This window comes from Pristis pectinata, chromosome 9 (genome assembly GCF_009764475.1).
Source record: "Pristis pectinata isolate sPriPec2 chromosome 9, sPriPec2.1.pri, whole genome shotgun sequence".
NCBI lineage: Eukaryota > Metazoa > Chordata > Chondrichthyes > Rhinopristiformes > Pristidae > Pristis > Pristis pectinata.
In genome coordinates, this window is record NC_067413.1 from 75319836 (window position 1) to 75346674 (window position 26839).

The window sequence follows — 26839 nt, forward strand, 5'->3', positions numbered from 1 at the left end:
TTATTTTAAAAAAATAAGACTGGAAACATCAATTATTGGTGCTATATGTGCAAAATACAGCAATGTTGAAATTTAATCAAACATATTCTCTATATACTGTTACATTATACTTTCTTTACCATTTCCAATGCAATATAACAAATACTTAAGCATGTCCACAACAACCTTAAACAGAATAAACAATTGTTCTAAATTATGGATCTTCAAAAAAAAACCAGCCCCCAGTTGAAGTAAATCAGCAGAAATACTACATTTTCAGTTGACAAATACATTAAAATTTTCCTAGTTGTGTGTGTATATACATACACACACACCACCTCCTGAGATTATCTTTCTAAATTAAACTTGGAAGACTATACAGAAATAATTTTGGTGCTAATAAGTCATGTGCACTGGTAAAATAAAAATCAATTTTAATGCACCAACTTGTTTAAGAAATACAGAATTGATGTGGAAAATGCAGCTGATATGGTTCCACAGATTAATAGCACCTAATATTTACCATAAATAAATTATTGCAATAAACAAATGTGCCCCCCCCAACCCAAGAATATGAAAAATATTTTTTGTGACACCTTGCATTAAGTGATACAGAAACTTAATTAGGGAATCAGGGACTATCAAAACTGGTGGGAGGGTGAGTAGAAATAAGCTACCAGTATCAAGATTCCTACTACAGATACGAATCTAACAGTAAGCCAGGGCTTCTCAACATGGTGCAAAAGTAATAGTTCAGAAGGGATGAGGAACATATTTTGATACTTGCAATTAGATAGCCAATTTTAATGAATTTGTACCTTGTGCAAAACAATCTAAAAGCAAATCTAAAGCAAAGTAAATGTGCAGTCATTTTGAATGCATAATCTATCAGGAGATAAATCAGTATATTTACATGTACTTACACATTTCAAAATTTACAAAATTCCAATAATGTCAATATAACTGTCAGTTGACAAAAAATATTTTTAACACCATTTGTAATAAATTTTGTTGCAATTAAGTAAATACTCCTTGGAATGGCACATCTGCGACAGCATCCCTCCACAACAACTACCGAGAAGACTTGCTGGCAAAGTCTGTTTCTTCCACACTACCTGAAAATTACTTTTCAATGCATTTGATTTTTGTCAGATGTTTACGTCTTCAAGAATTTATTTTTAACCTCCAAAGGCATCATGGCACAATCTTGATTGTGAGCACCTGACCATATTCATATTAACAGCATCATTTAAATTTAAGAATTAGTCCGACTGTAAAAACAACTATGGATTCTGAAGGTGTATTTGCTTTCACAGACAACCTGCACCGACGTGAATGGATTCCAGGTACAGAAATGAAAATGAGCTATGAATGAAACAAACCTTGGTTCATGATCAGAATCCTATGACAGATGATTCTACCAACTCAAGACTAGTCGTAACCCAATATAATTGACTAGATTCACACACATTATTAACATTATATCAAGTTCACAAACTTATGATAAATGCATATTACTACATCTCAATGCCAAACACTTGACTAAACAGCAACTAAAATTCAATAAATAGCTTTAAAATGTACACATTGTGGTCAAATCCAAGTAAAATTACTCCCACAACCATTCTTTCCATAATTGGAAACATTCAAAAATATAGTTTCTGTGCTGCAATCTGCTACAGCATTTGGAAAAAAATCAATGGAAGATCTTGCAAGCTATCAAGCCACAGGTCTAATGCTTCCATGCTCCTGAATTCTTTGCTTTGGTAGGTTATCTGAGTGGATATTAGCATTTCCACAAGGAGTAGATTTACCTTAAAATGACTACTCATAAATTTGTGGATACAGCTTCAGTCAGTCAGTTTGCATCATGTTAGAAAAAAAGTGGTAGAAACTAAAGTCTCGAAAATTTTTTTTAATAGAGAAAGGCACTTAGTATTGCAGCTTCCAGAAAATAATTTGTTTATCTTCTCCTCCTGTTATGATACTGCTGCATTGCTCATTCATCCACATACATGTGACAGCACCTGACAAAAACAAAAGAAAACCAATTGTGTCAAGTGATGTTTTGTAGAGACCAATTCCTTTGACAATTTACAGTACCTCAAAATAAGCTTTAATGCAGGAGTTAAAATGGGATATGAATGAAGCAGTCTAGCTTCTTTTTGGAAGAAAAATATTTTTAAAATCATTGCATCAGTTTACATGGTTTTCAAGATTAAAATGACACACCACTGTTCAGTGTTTACAATGCTTGTTTTCTAATATTACAATACCACAGATGGCCCAATTAAGTACAATCTTGATTGATGCTCAAATTTGCACTTTTATTTGAAATGTTGCAACAATGCTGATTCTAAATAATCCGACAGTACTTTTGTTAATATAAGTGGATTAGAACCCTATTCACAAAGGATACAGTTTTGATTTATTTATACAGGATTAAACTGTGATCAAGAGGAATTATGATTTTGTCCATTGCCATTGTAACTAAATCTGTTATCAAAATAGGCCAACTTCAACACACAACTGACAGGTAGTACAATGTTAATGGCATCCTCCAGGCTTCATATTTTGTCCAGAAAGTGAGTGAATTAAATAAAAATGGTTTCCTTCCATGACGTTTAGATGATGCTGGAATACTACTGCAAAATTGAGCAATATGCCATGTCTGGTGGCTAAAGTACTGGAGAGCAATCAACGTCTGTGGCATCACAGCCTTGCAAGAAAGCAGCAGCTTCAGGAGAAAAGTGGAGGGGAGAGAAAAAGAAAATGCCACGACAAGTCTGTTCCTCTCCACTAGAACCATTTGTACAAGACATTTTTATTTACTGTAACTAGGATGTTGGACAATGAAGCGAGAGATGGGGTTGGGGAGCTCAAGGATTCCCCCATGGATGAGATAAGCTTTGAGATGCCAAGGGGACAGATGAAAGGATAATTTTCGATTGGGATGGAGGACTGGGGAAGGGCTTGCTGGACAAAGGGCAGGAGGGGACACAGCTCAACAGATGATCACATTTCCTGTTGATGATGGGAACGTGCAAACAGATTCAAGTTGCTAATAATGAAATATGGCATCCAGAAAAGAAGCCATGGTTACCTTTGGTTCTCAAATTCTAGAGTAATGGGTGGGGGTCTTGAAAGACCTGGTAAGTCTAAATTTAACACGTACCCGCTAAATCTGTGGAGGAATGGCTGAGAAAGGGAGGGCCAGGGAAGCTCTCTTTTGTATCCTTTGGTGGAAGGAATAGGAATGATACAGCACAAGAATTTGCAGGAAGTAGCAAGTAAACTATTAGCAACAGAGGAAATACACATGAAGTACAAAAGACGGGGCAGATGGGAGCTCCTACTTAAGGAGCAGCTACTTGCAGGAATTTTCATCCCCTTGTGGTGGAATACAGAAGGAATTGAGGTTTTAAGAGAATAGGAAATGAGACGTTGATGAAGGATCCATGGAAGTGATCTGGGATGGCTTTGTCAATCATTGACATCGTAAGAGTACGGAAAGCTGTCATCCTTATACAAGATTCATTTCTAACCACCCTATGAAGCTGTTATTTTCACCAATGATGCTGCAGTAGTTCAAGGTGACCCATTAGCTTCTTCTACCCACGGCATAATGCCAGTGGCCACAACTTCCCAAGAATTAATTAGTTTTCAAAAAGGCAATTGGCTTAGAAAGAAGTCAATGCTGGCTACTGAAGCAAACAGCATTGAAGCTTGACAACTAAGCTCCTATTTTTGAAGGGATTGAAACTTGCTGAGAAATGCTAGCAGCTTAGCATGAAATTGTAGCAGTGCTGCTCCTGCTGTGTCTGGGAGTCCCAAACCTGCTGGTCTCTCTTCATATACAGTTCCACAACTGTGCTCTGATATAGGACTCCTCTTGGAGTCTATCAGCAGAGTGTGAGCTTGTTGCAATACTCTGGTAGTTGTTCTAAAGAATGTATCCACTGTGCCTTTGGCAGGTTAAATCTCGTGCAATCTATTCATCTCTATTAAGAGGATTATCTGATGTAAGAACACCATAATTTGTATTCTTTTTAATTGAACATACTTAGATACATTTAACTTTTTTTTTCCAAACTGGTATGATTTTTCTTGCATTTTAATCTAAAAAAAATTGCAGTTTCTAAGTCAGGGTGGTGCAGTGATTGGTGCTCCTGCCTCATAGCTCCAGGGGCCCAAGTGTTCTTGATGCAACAAACAATCTGCTGAAGGAACTCAGCGGGTCGAGCAGTATCTGTGGGAGAAAAGGAACTGTCCACGTGACCTGATGCAGGGTTTTGACCCAAAACCTCGACAATTCCTTTCTTCCCACAGATGCTGCTCGAGCCGCTGAGTTCCTCCAGCAGATTTTTTTGTTGCTCCAGATTCCAGCATCTGCAGTCTCTTGTGTCTCCAGGTGTTCCTGATATCTGGTGCTGTTTGTGCAGTTTGCATGTTTTCCCGATTACCATGTGGATTCCCAGGTGCTCCAGTTTCATTGCACAGTCCAAAGATTTTCTCATTGGTTGGTTAAGTAGCCACTGTAAATTGCCCTTAGCGCAGGTAGGTAACAGGAAAATTGGGGGAAACTGATGGGCATGGCAGAGAGAACAGGTTACTGGAAACAAATGAGGGAATGGGATTGTTCTGCGAGCCGGCACAAACTTGATGGGCTCAATGGCTCCTTTTATGTCATGAGAAATATAAATATGACAATCAGCAAAGCCCGGGGTGCGGCCCAGCCAGCTTTCAAAGCTGTTTTCTGTTATTTCATGAGTGGATCTTACTCTGGGTCATGCACATTTCAGCATTACATCACACAAGGACCTGCTGTCTCCCAGGCCCTCACCAACACGGATCAGAATGTGTCCAGGCAGCAAGTCGGTGCCCAAGAATCTGGAAAGCCCAAGTCTGAACTTACAACATAAGTCAGCAGTGAACATATCAGTATGTTATGGCCCATTAAAGTTGTGATGAAAATTTTTGCATAACAAAGCGAGTTTATTTCACCTAATAGGTTAGTGTTTTCTGCATTTGATATTGGCTGTCTTATATAGGCCTCTGAGGGATGGTTTTCAGAATTTTGTTTCTTGAAAATATTCAATCTGTCCTCCAAACTCTGAAAAAGGAGCCTTAAACCACTTCAGTTGTACTCAGTAAGATACAAGTTGTAGAACAAGACACCTAATTTTAAATTGTGAATATCAGATAGACAAATGTATCTGCAAAGCCAGCAGCTTACATGCACATACCACAGTAACTTAGTCAGATCACACACTTTTTTTCTGAACGCATTTGGTCAAATATTTTCACATGTATATTTTCCTCAGCAATTCAAGGCAGAGTTTGGGTAAGATCAGGAACACTGCTGGGTCACAGATGACTCTGTTAACCAATTTTGATAACAGTCTTCAGAATATACAAGCCTGGTCATGACTATTGTTTAAGCAACTATGGTAGTCTACGATGTTGAGAGCTTTTCTTGCCCTGGGAAGCTGTTGATTTTTTTAATATGAGATTTGAACTTTTCTCCTTTCCAAGCCCGTGAACTCCATTGGAGCTATCCCATTCCATCACTCTACCCTGCCATCACAAAAACCTCACAACAAATATAACAATATAGAAATAACTTGGGTAATGCTAGCTTCATAAATAAGTCAATTTCAAATAAAGATGCTACTGTACATAATGGGAAAAAAAATTGAACAAGGGAGTTTCAATATCTAGCAACAGAATAATTAAGTAACTTCACAGAATACATTACCCTATTCTGAGTAATACATGGAAAAGTGACATGTCTTAGTTAGGCAAAATAGAAAAACAACACCAAGATCATACCCGAATGTGCAGGAATCTTTGTGGTAATTTTTGCTGCCATCAGATCCCACACTAAAAGTTCACCAGACTGACTGCCCGAAAGAACAGTGTTCCCATCCCAGCAAAAACACCTGTAAATTTAATCAAATATTAATGCTATTTTTTATTCTAATTATTACAAGAAATATGTCACACTCAAGTTAAGAGAAATAGATGGTCTATAAAATTAAGTATGGCAATTCCATTTGTTTCTACTAAAATGTTATATTCTTTGTTACTGTAACAGTTTTACCTTTGTTGCTGATTTGTAGACAAGGAGGAGATCAGCATCCCTGTCTGTACGTCAATTACTTTAAGACAACAATCTTCTCCTGCACTCAGAACGTGTCGACTATCTGCAATTATTAAAAGTTTAATAATTTATCAGAATTTACTGAACTAGATAGTAGATAAAACCACTTTACATCAAACCAGCAAAAGCTTAATCTGCATTTTTTAAGCAGTAAACACAGAGGTAAAAGTTTGGTGATCAGATGCAGATTTAAAACAAAGCCAAAGTGAAACTAGTTTACAATCATAATTTGGATGATATTTGGCTTAAACCTTTTACTTTAGTAGTACAGCAAGAATTAATTTACACAGCAGTCAAAAATAAAGCCAGCTATCAAATTTGTGTACCTGGAAAAATTCAACACTGTAAGGCTATATACATGATAAACAAAATACGTTTAAGACTAAAACATACCTGGACTGAATGCTACATCATTGACAGTGCCTAAGTGGCAATGAATTTGATGTAAAGTAGTCAAGTTGGTGAGATCCCAAATACTAATGGTCCCTTCCTTGTTGCCCGAAACAAGCATTGTGCCTATAGGATTCAGGCTGATTGTATTTACCTATCAAAGCAAAGTACAACTCAATTATTTTCAACAAGATGCAAATTTCCCTTCATGCAAAACATACAAAAATAAACCCATCAACTGGTATGGCTTGACAACAAATTTCAAATACATACCTAATTTTTGAGTTTGGTTAACACCATAAAATGAAACAATGGATTTTGAATTTGTAGTATTTAGAATTTGTGTTACAGGTTCATTTACAGCTCTTGCTTGAAAATGAACAACTTTATCCATTTGACTGAAGGAAAATATATAAAAATATATTTTTTAAAAAATCAACCGTACATCACTTTTTTTGCTTCAGAAGTTATAATTTTATATCGTTATGCCAAACCTTCTCCTGTTGCTGTTAAGAACAATACAACTGTTGACAATAAAAAAGAAGCAATGTTCCAAGTGGGATTAGTTTGGATAGTCAGCATGGGCAGGGTGAGCCAAAGGGCTGGTTTGTGCTGTATGACGCAATGACATCCATTTATCAGTAAGATCTCAAAGTCAAAAGGCTACTTAACATGTTTTTCAGGATAGAATACATGAAAAGTGTTGTGACAGGTGAATCTTTTTTCACCCTTCTTGACTGTTCTTCCTAAATGTTGCAAACCTCATGTTTTATGCTGTTTTGTGTCTCTGAAATCAAGATGCTTCAAATGATGCAAGCACATTATTTCTCAGCAACTCAGACATGAAACCCTTTCTCTGTATCCCTTATTGTATGTGCTTTTTAAAATCAAGAGTTCCTGAATTAGCTTCTACTCTTTTCAATTTTGAAGATGCTAGACTCCTCACCAGGCACTATTACATCTTGGGAGCCAACAGGGTGCAAAAAGCAAGTGAATTACAAAAGTGTAAATTGGGAAGAGGAAGTAGGTGGAGAAATGTGGGGTGAGTGGGGAGGTGGAAGAAATGGTGGGGTTGTGGAGAAAAGTTTTTTTTAAATAGAGTAGATGAGGCAGAACTTATCAATAAATTAGATGTTGAAAATAATGGCTACAGATTCATTACTGAACATGAACTTCCAGTATTTAAAATCAGATCAAGCTGAGAAAAGTGAATAAGGCTAGATCAACGTTTAATTTAGGGAATGTCCCATTGGATATACATCACCTTTGCTGCACTAACTTTTTCTGACTAATGAACTTTGGGAAGAGGAAAGTGATATTGTGAAGGAAAAGGCCACAAAAAAAACTGAAAAGCTTGGTAGTTCTCAGATAAGGTAGTAAGACTCCAAAGGATAGATGGAACATACAGTTGTTCTTCAAAGAGGTAAAAGTGAGGACAATATCCAGACAAAAGAATGTAGACATTTCCAGCACTTGCTGCTTTTTGCTTTTGATATCTTTTCCATTATATCTCTCTCAATGTGTGCAGCATGTAAAGAAACGGTGGATGGGTAAACTGTGGAGGTTGGGGCAATGAGCAAAACAAGGTCTAAATACCAATAATCCAAGATATGCAGATGATACTACATTACATGATATTATAAAAGTAACTAAAGTAAGAACATCAAGAACAATGCTTTATCCAGTAGTTCTGTATGGTTGTGAAAACTAAACTTTATGGAAGTCAGAGGAAGGGGATATACTCATTTAAAATGCAGTGCTGGAGTAGATTGCTGGAAATCCCATGGACAGCAAGGAGAGCTAATCCTGGCCACATATAGCCCATTTGTTCCCTTGAAGGCTTGAATAATTTGACATGAGATGCAAGCAAACAATGGAATAGAGAAAAACATCATGTATGCCATGTGTGGGATACTGCACAAGAGCCCTTAACCACTGCCTGCCTCTAGGGTCCTTGCCCATATGCCTGGGTATGCTCCAGTTGACATCTCTCAAGTCTGACCAAATACTGGGCCGCATTCCCCATCCCTGGTTCCAGATGCACACCTGACCATCGTCCTTGACCCCTGGCTCTGGTCACACACCCAACCGCACTCCTACTCCTCTGCTCCAGCTGCACAACCAACTAACTCCACAACCACCAGCAACAGCAGCAGCCACAAGCCTAACCTTGCTCCCAGTCCCTGCACTGGCCACACACCCAAATGCCCATCTCCAGGCACTTGACTGGACAGCATCCCAAAGGAAGACAAACTGATCCTCCTGGGTGACTTCAACAACAGGGTGGGAAGGGACACAATCCACTGGCAAGGCAAGGGCCAACTCCATCTGGATCCTTCGCCTGACAAAATGCTTGAAGCACTCCTTGCCATAATCATCACCCTGTTTTATCAGAGACAGACAATTTACAGGAACACCCTCCATCCAAGCATCAGCTAACACTAGATTATGTCATCATCAAAGAGAGGGATCCCAAATATGCTCACATCACCTGCACACGACAGGCACTGATAACTACTAGATTGACCACTGCCCGATCCACATTGTTACCTCTATCAACTGGTCTCCAAACATGAGAAGATTAACGTCAAGAATCCCACCAAGGTAGGTCTTCTCAGAAAATGCCTCACAGACAGCCTATCAACTCCCTGCCTACAAAAGGTGCAAAGCGTCCAGTTGCCCTGAAAGCCACCATAATTGGCACCTGTGAAGAGACTTTGGATTCTCTCTCAAGAACCACCAGGACTGGTTTGATGACAATGACCAGATCATCAAGGAGTTAATTAACTGCAAGAGTAGGGCATTCCTGCACTGGAAGTTCCATCTTTTCTCCAGGCGAAAGGAATAGGTTTACAAGTAACTGAAGGTCGAGGTCCAGAAGAAAAATTGGCACATCAGGAACAGATGGTGGATGGAGAGAGCACAAAGGCTCAGCAACTCGCCAACAGCCATTACACGCATGGGTTCTTCAATGCTGTAAAAGCCATCCACGGCCCAAACACTCAAGGCATCAGCCCACTGAGAGCCAGGAACTGAGTGAAATTTTCTGGGATAGAGTGGCAGTCAACAGCTGCCAGCAGGGATAACCTTGAAGACCTCAATTATGACCCCACCCTTAATGTGAGAGAACTTGATCCCATCCCACAACCATTCCATCACTCCTGACCAACCATAAGTCGAGAAAGTCATAGCCCAACTCAAAAATAACAGGTCTTACACTCAATATCCACAAGACCAAGATCCGATACTAACCTTCCCCAGCTGCACCACACTGCCCTCCAACAATAAATGTTCATGGCAAGGCCCTGGAAAAAGTGGCCCATCTCCCATATTTCGAGAGCCACTTCTTGGCAAAGGCAAACATCAATATTGAAATTCAGCATCAATGCACAGCCTTTGGTTGATTGAAGAAAAAGCTATTTGAAGATCAAGACCTTAAACCTGGCTGAACTCTCATTGCCTACCAAGCAGCAGTGATCCCTGTGCTCCCATTTGCTTTTGAAACCTGGACTACCTATAGCAGGCACCTTAACACTCTGGAAAAATCCTAATAGTATCAGTGTCCTCTCCCAGGCTACCATCCCCTGGTTACACCCATAGTCAGCTATGTTAGGCAAGTCATGTTGTTCACTTGCTCAATACCAGACTCATGTGACAGACATAATACTTGAAGCTCTGTCAGGGGAAAGAGAGTATCAGATGGACAGAGGAAAAGCTTCAAGGATGTGCTCAAAGCCTCCTTAAGAAATGCAACATCCCCACTGATTCCTGGAAACCTTTAGTGGAGTAGGAGCATTGGCAGCATATTAAGCCTCTGCATTACCTCACAAACCAACCACCGACCCCGCCAGCCACTACCTGCCTCATTTGTGGAAGAGTCTGTGATTCCCATGAAAAGGCCTCATTACCCACCTCAAAACCCACAGAACGTGAGTGGAAGCAAGTCATTCTCTACCCTGAGGAACGACCCAAGGAGAAGAGAAGACTTAAAAAGGAAGGAAACAGAAAGAGGAAGATAGTGAATAAGGTCAAAGAAACCTCTTGCTCAACTTTACAGCAGTTTGGGAATGACTCAGTGGACACTTAAAATCCATGGTACTTTCTGAAGCACAATTCTCCCCTTTGTCCTGAACAAGATTCTTTCTTCAATCACCATTAAAAATTGCTAGTTGTGATTAAGGCACGTTAGTGCAGCGGTTAGCGTAACACTTCACAGTGCCAGTGACCCGGGTTCAATTCCGGCTGCTGTCTGTAAGGAGTTTGTAAGTTCTCCCCGTGTCTGTGTGGGTTTCCTCCGGGTGCTCCGGTTTCCTCCCACATTCCAAAGGCGTACGGGTTAGGAAGTTGTGGGCATGCTATGTTGGCGCCGTAAGTGTGGCAACACTTGCGGGCTGCCCCCAGAACACTCTACTCAAAGATGCATTTCACTGTTTCGATGTACATGTGACTAATAAAAAGATATCTTATAAGTTATGCATTTATGTAACAGCTAAAGGATTTTAACCTTCATTTTTTTATGTTTATTCAAGGTGGTAAAATACTAAAGAAACGCTTTCTTAAATACAGATAGTTCTTTGCTTCAAACTGGTCTCTTTTTTTCCTTCAGGTGAAACACTGATATCCTCATGTTTTTTTAAATTGGAGGAAGTTATTCTGTTTTGCATCAAGATTTGGCAAGTAGGAAAAACTTATTGGCCAAGATATTTCCAAACTGGTTTTGAACAAAAGGGAAGTGGATTGTCACCATCCACCCTGACTGCCACCAATGCAGCTGAACCTGTGATCACAGTGGAGGATGTAAGATCAGTCTTCCGGAGAGCGAACACGAGGAAAGCACCTGGCCCAGATGGTGTCCCGAGCCGCGTGCTCAGATCTTGTGCTGATCAGCTGGCAGAAGTATTTGCGGACATATTCAACCTCTCCCTGCTTCAATCTCAGGTTCACTCTTGTTTTAAGAAGACCACTATCATCCCGGTACCAAAGAAAAGCAAGGTAACATGCCTCAATGACTACCGACCAGTGGTTCTGACATCCACCATCATGAAGTGCTTTGAGAGGTTGGTCATGGCACGCATCAACTCCAGCCTCCCAGACAACCTGGACCCACTGCAATTCGCCTATCGGCGAAACAGGTCTACAGCGGATGCCATCTCCCTGGTCCTACACTCAGCTCTGGAGCATCTGGACAGTAAAGACACATACGTTAGACTATTGTTTATTGACTACAGCTCTGCCTTCAATACAGTCATTCCAAGCAAGCTTGTCACCAAACTCCGAGACCTAGGACTCAACACCTCCCTCTGTAACTGGATCCTTGACTTTCTAATAAACAGACCACAATCAGTGAGGATAGGCAGCAATACCTCCGACACGATTATTCTCAACACTGGTGCCCCACAAGGCTGCGTCCTCAGCCCTCTACTCCCTATACACTCACGACTGTGCGGCCAGATTCTGCTCTAACTCCATCTACAAGTTTGCAGATGATACCACCGTTGTAGGCTGTATCTCAAACAGCGATGAGTCGGAGTACAGGAAGGAGATAGAGAGCTTAGTGGAATGGTGTCATGACAACAACCTTTCCTTCAATGTCAACAAAAGAGCTGGTCATTGACTTCAGGAAAGGGGGCGGTGTACATGCACCTGTCTACATCAATGGTGCTGAGGTCAAGAGGGTTGAGAGCTTCAAGTTCCTGGGAGTGAACATCACCAACAGCCTGTCCTGGTCAAATCACGCAGATGCCACGGCCAAGAAAACTCACCAGCACCTCTACTTCCTCAGGAGGCTAAAGACATTTGGTTTGTCCCCTTTGACTCTCACCAACTTTTACCGACGCACCATAGAAAGCATGCTATCTGAATGTATCACGGCTTGGTACAGCAACTGCTCTGCCCAGAACCGCAAGAAGCTGCAGGAAGTTGTGGACACAGCCCAGTGCATCGCGGACACTAGCCTCCCCTCCTTGGACTCTGTCTTTACCTCTCATTGTCTTAGTGTAGCAGCCAGCATAATCAAAGCCCCCACCCACCTGGGACATTCTCTCTTCTCTCCTATCGGGTAGGAGATACAGGAGCCTGAGGGCACGTACCATCAGACTTAAGGACACCTTCTACCCCACTGTGATAAGACTATTGAATGGTTCCCTTATACAATGAGATAGACTATGACCTCATGATCTACCTTGTTGTGACCTTGCACCTTATTGCACTGCACTTTCTCTGTAGCTGTGACACTTTACTCTGTACTGTTATTGTTTTTACCTATACTACTTCAATGCACTCAGTACTGACTCAATGTAACTGCACTGTGTAATGAATTGACCTGTACGATCGGTTTGTAAGACAAGTTTTTCACTGTACCTCGGTACAAGTGACAATAATAAGCCAATACTTACACCTGCCTCATGTTCCAACTCAGCCATCAGCTCACAGCTATTCTTCCGAGAGGTGGAGAGATCTGCAGAGGCACACCTCCAGACCTATGGGTGACAAAAGGTAGAAATTTAATGATTTCAGATACTAAAATATGATTAGTTCATCATTTGAGTCCAATTTCTAAATGGTTAAATTGTTTTATGAGATGACAAAAGTGACTTTCAATACTGGAAAGCGAAGTAATTTTGTTAAGAAAGTAAACAACATACCCAACAGTAGATATAAAAATACATTATTTGGCTATTACTGATATTGAGTTTAAGCATTTATGTGCTGAAAGTACAGCACACAACAGAACTACTAATGATGTATTCATTATTTAATCACAATAAACCAACAGCAAAGCTGTACTCTGTGAATAAAATGAATATACTGGGAAATACTTCATAGCTAGTGCCATGCTGCTTTCATTTTATAAAAATGCCTTACTCAGTTTTCAAATGAAGTTATGCTGAATATTGATTTAAATGCAACTACAGCAGTACTCAATACAAAGCAGACCCCTAAGTTTATTTGTAGCTGCATATGGGATCACCAATCAACTGCAAGGTGACCGTAAACACATTAGCGCCACAAATCCCCGCAGGCCATGTTGTTTTTGTTTTGGCCCTTTTACACAACTCTAATATGAACAACTGCATCTTGTATTTTTAGGAAGAAAAAAAATCTCACAGCACATTGCGGAGGCTTAATTAAGAAGCAGATAACAAATGAAAGGAGGAAGTAGCACAAAGGGTGACCAAATGCCTGGCCACAGCATTAAGAGGAGGAGGTGGTGAGGGATTCAAGAAAGAAATTCCAGATTGAGAGGGCTGGACGGCTGAAAGCACAGCTGCCAACAGTAAATAGAGGAGAATGCATATTGAGTCAAAGTTAGAGGAATGAAGAGTTCAGTGGGTGAGAGTAAGGATGGTTGAGTTAGGGACTTGAGGCTGGAGATTATGGAGGCAGTATGGGGCAAGGCCACATTGGGAACTAAATTTGAGACTACAATTGAAAAAATTTAGATGCAATGCTAATGGATTAGCAACCAATTTAAACCTGGAGATAGTCCTGATGCTTACACAGGATGACACAAGACTGTAAAACTTTGAAAAGCTAAAGCGTTCAGGATTGGAGGCCAACCTGAAGAGACTGAAAAGGACAAGAATTAAGTTGGTAAATGCACAAACGGCTGTTTCAGCAGCGATGCAGATGATATTAGAGATTGTAATCTGCAGTCTGTAAAACAAAGAGGACATAAGACTAAAACTCAGCTCCAGGTGAATAAGATGCTAAAACTGAAAAGAATGTGAATAAACAAAAGACGCCTGATGTAAAAAGAGGAATTAATTTACACAGAAGATGATGGCTTTGGTCTGCCAATATTTACTTGTAGATAAGAACTACTCATTCAAGTTTAAGAAGATCAGTCTGGCATTGACAGGATAGTGGAGAGAGTTTGGTGATAAGGACATCCATGTGGCAGTTGTTAAAATGGACAGCATTTAAATGACATTCAATGTCATTACAATTATTATCTCATCAACTTCCAGGACTGGGGTGTGGAGTGTGGTGGATCAATCATCAGAAATCTAAGAGGACAAGTCATATTAAGACATTGGCTACAAGAGCAGGGCAGAAACCGAGGATCCTACAACAGATGACCCACTGATTCCTCATAGCCCAGAGGCCAGGAGTATAATGAAATAACCCCCTCTCCTCCAGAAGCACTTAAGCAGCATGAGACTATCCAGGACAAAGTCCATTTGATTGACAGGGATGGGCATAGGTGATGGCTTTGCCAGTGGCACCCTCATTAAGTGTGAGGACTGTAAACAGATACTAGAAATAAGAAAACAAAATTGACATGAACTGAAGTGTGATGTTTACATACTTTAAAACCAATGACTGGAAATAACAGTAATGCTAAACAAAAACATTTAGAGAACATGTGTTACAATTATATCAGCGCTTTAATAAAATACAGTAAACAGACCAAGAATAAATTGTTTACTATACATATGCTCAATCGTTGCCACTGCTCAAATGACCATCATGTATGCAACTGGTTTTAGGTCAAGCTACAAAGTGATGTATAACTGTTTTAAATGTAATACGACCTATAAATGAAACAAATAGTGTTCTCTATGAGATGGAAGGCTTTCAGAGGTCCAGCTGCTGCGGGTTGAAATGAAGAGGAAAAACTGGAAAATGAACACTGTTTAAACATTGACGCTAAGTTTGGAAATAGAAATGGTTTACATTTTAAAGAAAACCTTCAAGATATTACATTCTGCAAAGTATAGGTTAGTGCTTACAGGAGAATTTTAGCTTTACCCACCCTTAAATACAAAATTTCAATGGAGTATGAAACTTCCTAATGAAATGGAAAAATAATAATCAGAGGTACAAATTTCTCAACCTGGAGTGAGGGGATTAGATCTTAAAAAACGCAAATACTGGAAGTATACAGAAGGCTTGTCAGTATGGAAAAATTGAGAAACCTCAGGTTTAGGTTGAGATCACTGGTCAAAAATTTAGTGTTTTACTTTTTTAGACATATTTGGCTCCTGAGTCAGCAAAGGTGGTTAAAAAGTAGGTTCTAAGACTGTAACAAACGTTAGTCACTGGTGAGTCAACTAGCATTCACAATGGTTTTTAAATCAGCCATCTGAACTTCTGAACATCTGAACCAGAGTTGTAATCTTTTTCACCAAAGGGTAGATAGCACCTAGCATTTAGCTGATTTCACAAATTTTGTGTGTTATTTTTAAGGGTCAGTCAATTACAGCTGCATTTTCTGTTTTCATTTCAGATTTCCAGCATCCATAACTTTTCCTGATTTTGATTTAGAGTTGGAGTGCATTTTGTGCAAAACTTAACAATGATCATTGCACTTTAAAATAATTCACCTTATGCAGAGCCCCTTCAGACCTTTGTCTCAGAAGGTGCTATACTATTGTTGATTAGGAAAATAGAATTTGAAGAGGTAAGCAAGAGGATTGAGAAGGGCAGGGTGGTGGATGTTGATAAGGTCCTGAATGGAAGGCTAGTCAGGAAGGTTAGATTGCACTGGATTCAGGGAGAGCTAGCTAAGTAGATACATATTTGACTTGATAGTAGGAAGCAGAGGGTGATGGTAGATGGCTATCTTTTCAGACTGGAGGCCTGTGACTAGTGGTGTGACACAGGGATTGGTACTGGACTCATTCTTCTTCTTCATTTATAAAAACGACATGGATGAGAATGTACGAGGCATGGTTAGTAATTTTGCAGCTGACAATAATAGGTGGTATCGTAGACAGTAAAGAAGGTTATCAAATATTACAGGGGGATCTCGATCAGCTAGGTAAGTGGGCCGAGGAATGGCAAGTGGCTTCAATCCAGATAAGTGTGAGGTGTTGCATTTTGGGAAGTCAAACCAGGGTAGGACTTTCACAGTGAACGGTAGGGCTCCGCAGAATGTTGTAGGGCAGAGGGGCCTAGGAGTACAAGTGCATAGTTCCCTGAAAGTGGTGTCACAGGTAGACAGGGTGGTGAAGAAGGTGTTTGGCACGCTGGGACATTATGTTGCAGTTGTACAAGATGTTGGTGAATACACACCTGGAGTATATTGTGTACAGTTTTGGTTACTCGCTTGTATGAAAGATGTCATTAAGCTGGAAAGAATGAAAAGATTTAAGAGAATGTTGCGAGGACTCAAGGGCCTGAGTTATAGGGAAAGGTTGGGTAGGTTAGGACTTTATTCATTGGAGTGTAGAAGACCCGAGGGGTGATCTTAGAGAGGCGTATAAAATCATGAGGGGCATAGATAGGGTAAATGTACACAGTCTTTTTCCCAGGGAGAGTGAATCAAAAATTAGAGGGCAAAGGTTTAAGATGAGAGGGGAAAGATTTAAAAGGGACCCGAGGGGCAACTTATTCATGGAGAGGGTGCTGTGTATATGGAACGAGCAGAGGAAGTGGTTGAGGCAGGTAAAATAACAACATTTAAAAGACACTTGGACAGGTACATGAATAGGAAAGGTTTAGAGTGATATGCGCCAAATTCAGGCAAATGGGGCTAGATTAGATGGGCACCTTAGTTGGCATGGATGAGTTGGGCCGAAGGGCCCGTTTCCATCCTGTTTTGGTCTCTGCCTCTAAAATCCGAATCTATGTCCTTCAACTGTTTCTTCTCAAAATTTTCATACTCATTATCATAATTAGAGCTGTGTAAACTTGTTGCACTATAATCACACAGTCTCTCCTCCAAAGGAGTTATAGTATAACAAGTTGACATAAAGCTTTATGTCAACTTGTTGCACTATAATTATACTACTGTAAACTTCTTAGAGGAATTTGAGAGAAACAAAGAAAAAATAACTTTTACTGATATAATACTGTCCAGAAACTCAAGACATCCTAAAATATTTCATAAATAATTACCTTTGAAATAAAGTTACTGTTGTAATAGAAATACAGCAGTCAATTTCTACACAGAAAAGCCCCACTTACAGCAACTAGAGTAAAGACGTAATGCATATTGTATTCAGTTATGTTGGTTCAGGAGAAAGTATGGGGCAGGACACTGCGAGCAATTCCATACTTTCTATTAATTTTGTTTACTTATCTGAAAATCACACATCAGAATGCAGTACTTTCAGTGACGTACTGATGTGTCAACCAAGATTATGCGCTGAAATCTTACTTGAGTAGGGCATAAATCCACAAACATTTGATTCAAAGGTAGGAATGAGTTCCACCATTGAGCCAAGGCTGCAGGCAAATAACAACTGAGATTACAAAGATTGTATTACATTTAAGTACCAATTTACTTATCTGCTTTCTTCCCAATCTAAAGATTACATTTAGTTTAGACTGCCCTTTTGCAACACTACATGAAATCAGTAGCAGTTATTAATTGCAGCACTAACCTTGACTGTAGAATCCCAAGAAGAAGTGTATAAATTATCATTGAACCAGCAGACTTTGCTAACAGCATCATCGTGACCCATCAGAGTATCTTGTCGTCGTCCATAAGCTACTGAGTAAAAATATCTAACAAGAGAAAGAGAAAGTATCAGACTACTAGCACTGCTTTTTGATGGGCAGACTAAATGCAAGTGCATTTCAGAATTTTATGGTGCAGGAGGAGGTGGTCAATTTAATTTCACACCACAGACTTTCCCTTTTGTCTCCAAATCAATCCAATTGCCTTTTCAAAAGTTCCTATAAAAACATTTCTCATTTCCCTCCTACCTATTTTGCCAATTATTTTAAATCTTTTATACTTGGTTACTGACCCACTTGTCTGAGGAAACAGCTTCTTCTTTATCAAAACACTTCAATAATTTGGAACATTCTAATTCCAGATTTTAATATCGTAGTTCATTCACGTAAGCATCATTTATCCATTACAAGGATAGCTATGGTCCTAATCCCAAACCCTGCACCCTGCAAAAGAAAGACCAACTGCATACATCTCTTCAGTCAAAACAAAACCTCATCTTTTAGCACCACTCTCCATTTCTTAAGTTCAAGCCAATTGTTTACATATTGATCAGAAACTTAATATGAGCAGGCATACAAATACTGCAGTAACCAAACCAGGTCAGAAGTTGATATGTTGCAGGCAGTGACTCACAACCCAACTCCCCAGGTCTTTTCCACAAAAAAAGATTGTCATAGATGAGTACAGCTCCAACAATGTTCAAGAAGCTCAACACTGTCCAGGACAAAACAGCTCTCACTTGATATATACCCACCCATTATTGTAAGCACTCACTCACTCTTCTACAGTTGCAGTGTGGGAGCAATGCATACATATCAAATATAAAATGCACTGCAATTATTTGCTAAGGCTACAACACCTCACTAAATCACAACCTTTACTGTCTAGGATGAGGTGGCATTACTATCTACAAGTCCACACACCATTCTGACTTTGAAATACATCACTTTTCCTTCATCTTTGCTGAGTCAAAATCCCTGAATTTCCTATCTACAACACTGTGGAAGTACCTCCAGTGGTGCAAGGCAGCAGCTCACCACCACCACCATCTTCTCAAGGCCAACCCACATTTGCAATAAATGCTGACTTTAGCAGCAACTCCAAAATTCAGCAAAATTGGCCAGGCCTTTAATTCTTTGTGCTTCGATTTGCTTGGTCTCTTATGTAATACCTTATCAAATATCTTTTGAAAGTACACATGTGCATCTATTGAATGACAATCTATTAATTCAGAGAACTCAATTAGGACACAATTTGCCTTTAAGAAAACATGCTTATCTAAATGAGAATTAATGTTGCCTTTGACAATGATCTATTTTCCCCAATAATGATATTTTATTTACTGGTCTGGAGTTACTAGTTTTATCCTTCTATCCTTTTTAATAGGATATAATATTTTGCAATCATTCAGTCTTATGGTATCTTTCTCTTATATTAAGAGGATCAAAAGATTCTGGCCAGAACCTCAACTATTTTAATCTTTTCTTCGTACAGCAGCTGAAGATGCGTTCTCTCTGGATCTGACTTGTAACCAGTGAGTGACGTACAACCATGTAGCACATCCTATCCTATCCAACAATTCCACTCCCCCTTCTTTAGCAGTGACACCAATTTCAAGCTCTACTTTTTTGTACCCATTCAGTACCTCAGTCAAGGCCTTTCTCCCTCTAAGATTTCAAAAGGACATGAAGCAGAGTAGGCCTTTTGGCCCTCATGCCTGCTCTGCCTTTCAGTAAAATCATAGTTGATCTTTTACCTCAGCACCAATTTCACACATTACAAACATATCCCTTGATTCCTTAATACCTAAGCACCTATCGATCTCTGTCATGAAGAAACTCACTGACTGAACTTCAAAGCACTCTTGGCTAAAGAATTCCAAAGATTTACTACCTTCTAGGTGATGAAATTTCTTCTCAACCCTGTAAGATTTTTCTACATTTCAGTGAGATCTTTTTCTGTTTAACTCAATGATGTTTAAACCATGCCTAGAAACCCAAGATCCCAGAATCAATCTGGTGAACACTTGCTGCACTTTCTCCACCATAAGTGAATAGACAGACCATAATCCATGCAATAATCCAGATCAATAGTTCTATACGATTGGAACAAGACACCTCTAGTCTTACACTCAAATCCTCTTGCAATAAAGGCCAAAACATCACCTGTCTTCCCAATTCTTGACATACTGGCATGTTAACTGTCAACCACTTGTGTGCAAGGTCACCCAGGTCCATCTGAATACCAATAACTTTCAACGCCTCACATTTAAAAGAGCACTGCCTTTATATTTTTCTATCTTATCTTCTGACATTATATTCCATTGTCATGTCCTTGCTCATTCACTCAACACATCCATTTCACCTTGAAACCTCTCTGCATCCTCCTCATAGCACAAACTTCTACCCAGTTTCTTTGATGCAAGATGTGAAGGACTGACACTCTGACCCCTGCAGGACCTCACTAGTCGCAATCTCCAACCCAAAAATTGTCCATTTATTCTTGCTCTTTGTTTTCTGTGTTACTAAACCTCAGTCCACAGCATAAGAACACAACTGGGTGTAACCCATTTGGCCCCTAGAGTCAGCTTCCCCTTTCAGTAAGACTATGATTCAGCAAAATTTCCCTATTACCTCTAATACCCAGAAATTTATCAATCTCAGATTAGATTGCAGTCAATGACTGAGCCCCCACAGCCTCTTGGGATTGGTAGATTCCAAAGATTCATCTCTCTGAGTGAAGACATTTCTTATTTCAGTCCTAAATGGCTTGCCCCTTATCTTGAAGCAGTGATCCCTACTTCCACTCTTCTCAGCGAGGGTAAACATCCGCTCAATTTCTACCCTGTCAAGCCCTCCAATGGAGTTTTGTACGTTTCAAAGCGGTCACCCCAATTATCTACAATCTGGAGAAGAGGTCTTGCTTACTCGATCTCATATGACACACATGCCATCCCAAGAACCAGTCTGGTGAATTTTTGCCGCACTCCCTCTGTAGCAAGAATATGTACTTTTGTAGGTAAGGAGACCAAAATTGTACAATGGTCCAGGTGTGGTCTTACTAAGTCCCTCTATAATTGTAGCTAAACATCTCACATTCCTAACTGCCTGCTGGAACTTACATGTTAGCTTTCTGTGACTTGTGTATTAATTTTTTTTTAATAGTTTCTTGGGTGACACCTTATCGAAGGTCTTTTGAAAGTTCAAGTACACCACATCAATTGTTCACCTTTATCTATTCTCCAAGTAACAATCTCTGAAACTTCAAACTGATGTGCTGAAGGTGATTTCTCTTTTATAAATCCATGTCAAATTTGTCTAATCACATGATTATTTTCCAAGTGCTGTTACCATTTCCTTAAAAATAGATTCTAGCATTTTCCCTCTACTCATGTTAGGCTAACTGGTTTACTGTTCTCCACTTTAACTCTCCTTTTCTTAAGTAATGGGGTTACACTTGCTACTTCACAACTGTGGGAACGGTTCTAGAATCCATGAAATTTTGGAACATGACAGCGAGTACATCCACCGTCTCCAATGTCACTTCCTTCAAAACCTGAGGATAAAGGTCATCGGGACCAAGCAATTTATCACCTTTTAGTCCCATTAATTTCGCCAAAGTCAATTCCTTTAAACTGGTCTGAATCATTCTTGTAATATGTTTTAATTTTTTCACTTATTTTTAAATAGATTTTATATTTTTATATATACCCATTAATCTTTTACCATTCTTTCTTTGCTCTTCTTATCAACTTCTTAATTTCCCCTTGCACTTGTGGTATACTCCCAGTTTTTCAGCTATATTCTGAATCACCAACTTTCTATTTGCTTCCTTTTTAAAATGTACTTTAATCTCTTTTTCCCCATTGTATTCTGGTTTTGGAATCCATTCTTTTCCTCATAATGGGAAAGTGATTGGTTTATATCTGAATTGCATCTGCATTAACACCTGATATTGCTTACATTTTTTTTAAAAAAAGCCAATCTCTGCCTCCAGTTCATCCATGATAAATTTTTTCTCAGATCACTGAAAATGGCTCTCCCTCTTTGTATTTTCACCATTAACTCTTCTGCTGTTTTTCATATCAACTTTAAATCTAATATTATGACTTCTGTTGTGTTCTCCAACTTAAACACCTGCTTTAATTCCTTGTGAATAGATCCAGTGCTGCTTCTGTCCACATTAATCTAAAAAGAAATTAATTTTTCTGCACACTTAAGTTAATCTTCACTGTTTCTTTCTCAGTGTCACTCACAGTAACTGAAATTTCTAACCATACTTTATTTCACTACAATTTGCTCCTCTATCCTTTTTGTTTAGATGTTAAGGGAATCAAAGAATAAAGGGGTTAGTAAAGTGCTGCTGAGGCACAAGATTAGCCATGATGGAGCAGGTACAAGGGGTTGAATGGCCTACCCTTGTTTCTGCTTCATACTCTCCTATGTTCTTCACATATTTGGCAATTTATAAACACCCACTAATATGCCACTTCATATGCTATTACCTGACGTAAATGGATTCAGTCTTTGAATAGTATACCACCATCCCTCTTCAGAATTGTAACCATATTATTGGTGCATTGTACCAATCCCTTACTCATAACATTTTCATTCTTTATCAATCCCGAATAAACTGTATATCTTTCTGCAATAGCAATATTTGGTTATTCAATACTTACACATTGTTATCCCAAGACGAACACACAACAGTTGTATCTCCCAGTAATAAACAACTTGACAGAGCCTAATAAAAGATTGAAGGTCAGTTTAGTAGACTGTTCACAGACCAAAATAACTAATATGTGGGGACAGAACTGTACTTATAACTGGCAGAAACACTGGATAGAGAGCATAAATCAAGGTTTCTGCCGTGCCCCTAAGGTTTCCATCAACTCCTGAAGTCAGCATGGGATCAGGAAAGCCTCAAAGAAATTGCTGGCAGTGTTATATATTTATTTAATACATTTATGTAAACTAATCATGTTAACATGAGCCTTCATAGCCACACTTTGTTCCTAAATCAGCATAAAAATATTAATCAAAATCAACATTATCACTAAAATGAGAATAAACTTTTTCTTTCCAGAAATATGACTATTGGTTTTGTAAAATGAAAGCTGGTCTTTCTTCACTTCTGAAAGGTTAAACTACAGTTTTTAGAAGAAATCCAAAACTTCAGATAAGTTGACACTCTACAATCAAAATTTAATTGATGAATATGAATGACTTATTTCTACTAGTGAGACTTTACAGCCAAGTTCAATTCAGTCTTTACCAGCTGATCACCTCGTCAGCCACCCAGAGAAATACTGATACCAAGAATCCTTCCCTCATCCAAAAAGCAGAGATTCACTATAGTAATTGCAGAATTCTGAAATAAGCAAATACATTGCACCAAGATGACATCAGACTAGTCATGCATCAGGTTAAGAATGAATGTTTGTACATTGCGGAATGCAATTTCCCATTATGTCCCAGTCTACCTTGAAGAAAACTTAGCTTCATACTAGGATAGCATCTGTCCTATTTTTTTAACAGGACAGTCCCTTAATTAAGCCATAACATGGGTGTTCTGACATTTTCATAAGTGGCACGATTCCCTATATTTAGTAACTCCTTATGTCTGGTGTATTTCACAATAAAGCACAACTTGACTGTGTCAAATGACCATGTACTTGAAACAAAACTTAACAGTATACTGTTTTTCATACATTCCTTGGTAAGGTTGGAGTGAACCACCACCTTAAACTGAAGTCCTTCTGTGAAGGGACTGTTTTAGTGCTGTTAGGCAGGAGGTTCCAGGATTTAGAAGCAGCAGCAAACAGTGATATACTTCTAAGTCAGGAGGGTAACTAGCACACAGCGGTGATCCTGCAAGCCTGCTGCCCTTGCCTTTCTTGCTGACAGAGGTTGTGTGTTTGGCAAGTGCCATTGGGGTAGTTTAGGCGGTGGCTGTAGTGTGTACCATTTACAAAATACACAGCACTCACTCATGTACCAGTAATAGAGTTATTGAAGGGTGGTGAATGGGGTGCCAAACAAGTGTGCTGCTTTGTCCTGGAAGGTGTTGAACTGAGAGTTGTTGAAATTGCACTCATCCAGTCAAGTGGAAAATATTCCATTTAGCTCCTGACTTATGCCCTGCATATAGTGGAAAGGGTTTGAGATATCAGGAGGTGAATCACTCACCATGGATCTGATCTTTCTGGGAGCAAATTTTTTTAATGTAGCTATTCTAAATGACTAACCTGTTGAATGGTGACCATAGAATGTTGATGGTTGGGGCCCAGCAATGAAAATGCTACTGAATATCAAGTTCGATTTTCTCTTGTTGGAGATAGTCATTTGTCTTTATGGTGCAAGTGTTACTAACCACTTATAAGCACATGTCTGAATGTTGTCCACATCTTGCTGCATGCAGGAACAAACTGCTTCACTTTGAATTGAACACTCTGCAATCAACAAAAACCCTCAATTCCAAGCTTATGATGGAAGGAAGATTGCTGATGAAATTGCTCGGTTGGGCCTAGGACATTGCTCACAGGTCCCTTAGTAGTGTTCTAGAGTTGGGATGACCAACCTCCAACAACCACAACCACTTCCCTTTGTACAAGGTATGACTCAACCACTGAAGCATTTTTCCCTTTGAAGCCCACTGGCTTCAGTTTTACCAGGCACCTTAATGCCACACGCTGTCAACCGCCAATCATTCTCATCTCCCTTCTGAGGTTCAGCTCTTTGATTCATATTTAGACCAAGTCTGTAATGAGGACTGAAGTGGAATGCAATGGAGTGGTCCAGGCAAAATCCAAACTGGGCTTCTGTATGTAGGTTATTACTGAGTAAGCACTGCTTAATAGCACTGTTGATGACAGCGTCCATCACATTGTTGATAGCTGAGAGTAGACTGACTGAAGAGTAATTAGCCAGATAGGATTTGTCCCATTTTTGTGAATAGGACCTACCTATGCAATTTTCTACATTGCTAGCTGAATGCCAGAGTTGCAACCGCACTGGAACAGTTTGGCACAAGGTGCAGCTAGTTCTGGAGTGCAGGTTTTTAATGGGTCTTCAATACTGTAGGTATAATGGGTCTTCAATACTACATCTGGTCCCATGGCCTCTGCTACACCCAGTGTTTGCAGCTGCTTCTTGATATCTGTGGATTGAATTGAATTGACTGGACTGGCTTCTGTGGTGATGAGTATCTCAACAGGAAACTGAGATGGACCATCTATTCGGCATTTCTGGCTGAACAAGGATGCAAATGCTTCAGCCCTTTAAAGCACTCACATGCTGGGCCCTGCTATTGTTGAGGATGGGATACTTTTGGAGTCTCCCCTTGTTAGCTGCTTAATTTTCTACTACCATTCACACTCAGGTGTGGCAAGACCTGCAACACCACATAAAGGTATTGTACTAAGCAACAGCACAAGTGCAGTGGTAAGTGTGATGCATTGCAATCCTCATTAATACTACACAGATGTCACAAAAGCATCCTTCTATTAATGAGGGCCTTCGAAAAGAATGCTTTTGAAAAAAGACATGTCAGTTGCTCACAATAGATGTAATTTATCAGATGCATGGAAAACACTTCTCAGTCTCTCAATGTGGCCAAACTGATATCGCTCAGCACTTTCAAACAAAAACAAAGATGCTGAACAAACTGTATGATTCCAAGTGCTTCACATTTTTTGTAAAGCAAAATACAAAAGATGATCATGTACATGCAAATGAGGGACTGTTTGCTTATCATTCTGTGCACTACTGACAGCTTTAGAGTTAGTGAAGAACCACTGGCTGATTTAAATAAATGTTTGTTTATTTCATTTAGCTCAGATACATCAAACAAAAAAAAATCTACAAGCTGTTACTGGTTCTGCTGCCTTTTTCTCCCCCCAACAACTGGGATAAAAACAAAATTCACAGGCAAAATATCTGATTTGCCTTGTGAATGACTCCAACTAATTGAAAAAAAATAATCAGTGAATAGCTTGTTGAACTTAATGCAGACAGTACCAAGACAAATTTTGGTGGTGCTAAATATGAGTTTGAAAATGGTGTGGTGGTGTGGTTAAAACTACAGGTCAACCAAATGAAAAAGACATTTGGTATTGGTTGCGGTGGTCACATTGTTCGTGATTGTCTACAAACTGTATTCTACTTAGCTTGGATTTCTTTGTTGTGCAAGTTCATAAACACTTTCACATTTACAGAAGCACTGAAAGAGTTCTGCTGATTTGTATTCTAAGATGCTAGAGCACACAGTTCCCATCTCCTAGACCAGCACTAAACAGATTTTGTTAATCTTTGAGGGACTGAAAACATATTCCCCATTACAAATGCCCCACACTGTTGAAAACCATCTCTGACAATCTTCACACCAAACTGGCTTGCTTTTGCTAGTAAACAAATTTCCACTTTTCAGAAGAAGGGACTACTGATAAAATGTATTGTCAGTGATTTAACAGAGAGACAGATTGTCACATCAGACACAAAAATATTCTTGCAGTGTTTGGTTAAGGATGAAGAAATTAGTGAAGGGGAATTCTATAATGCAGTACAGGGTGTTGGTGAGCCCACATCTGAAGTACTGTGCATAGTTTTGATCCTCTTACTTAAGAGAGGATATATTAACATTGGACACAGTCCACAAGAGATTCATTAGGCTAGTTCATCAGATGAGAAAGCTGTCCTATCGCGAACAGCTAAAGATGATGGATCTGTATTCGAAAGAGTGGTGATCTTATTGAAACACAAGATCCTAAGGTGCCCTGACATTATAGTGGTGAAATGATGTTTCCCTAAGCATGTGAGTCTTGAATAAGGAGACAAGGAACTGATCATTTAAAAGCTGAGGTGCACAGGAATTTCTTTTTGCAGAGGGTAGTGAATCTC

At 39.4% G+C, this 26839-nt stretch overlaps 1 protein-coding gene across 2 annotated transcripts in view; it reads right to left on the reverse strand.

Annotated features, from left to right (window-relative positions):
• Positions 1-36: 36 nt before the first annotated feature.
• Positions 37-26839, reverse strand: part of nsmaf (neutral sphingomyelinase (N-SMase) activation associated factor) — a 96928-nt gene continuing 70125 nt past the window's right edge. The window contains exons 25-31 of one of the 2 annotated variants that reach the window (XM_052023748.1): positions 22621-22685; positions 17866-17989; positions 12928-13011; positions 6536-6686; positions 6083-6185; positions 5812-5921; positions 37-2006 (exon numbers count right to left, since the gene is read on the reverse strand). In XM_052023748.1, the coding sequence (XP_051879708.1) occupies positions 1912-2006; positions 5812-5921; positions 6083-6185; positions 6536-6686; positions 12928-13011; positions 17866-17989; positions 22621-22685 (732 nt within the window). In that variant the 3' untranslated portion in view covers positions 37-1911. Of the gene's footprint in view, positions 2007-5811; positions 5922-6082; positions 6186-6535; positions 6687-11600; positions 11714-12927; positions 13012-17865; positions 17990-22620; positions 22686-26839 lie in introns of those variants that run through there. The other variant, XM_052023749.1, reaches the window with a different exon arrangement.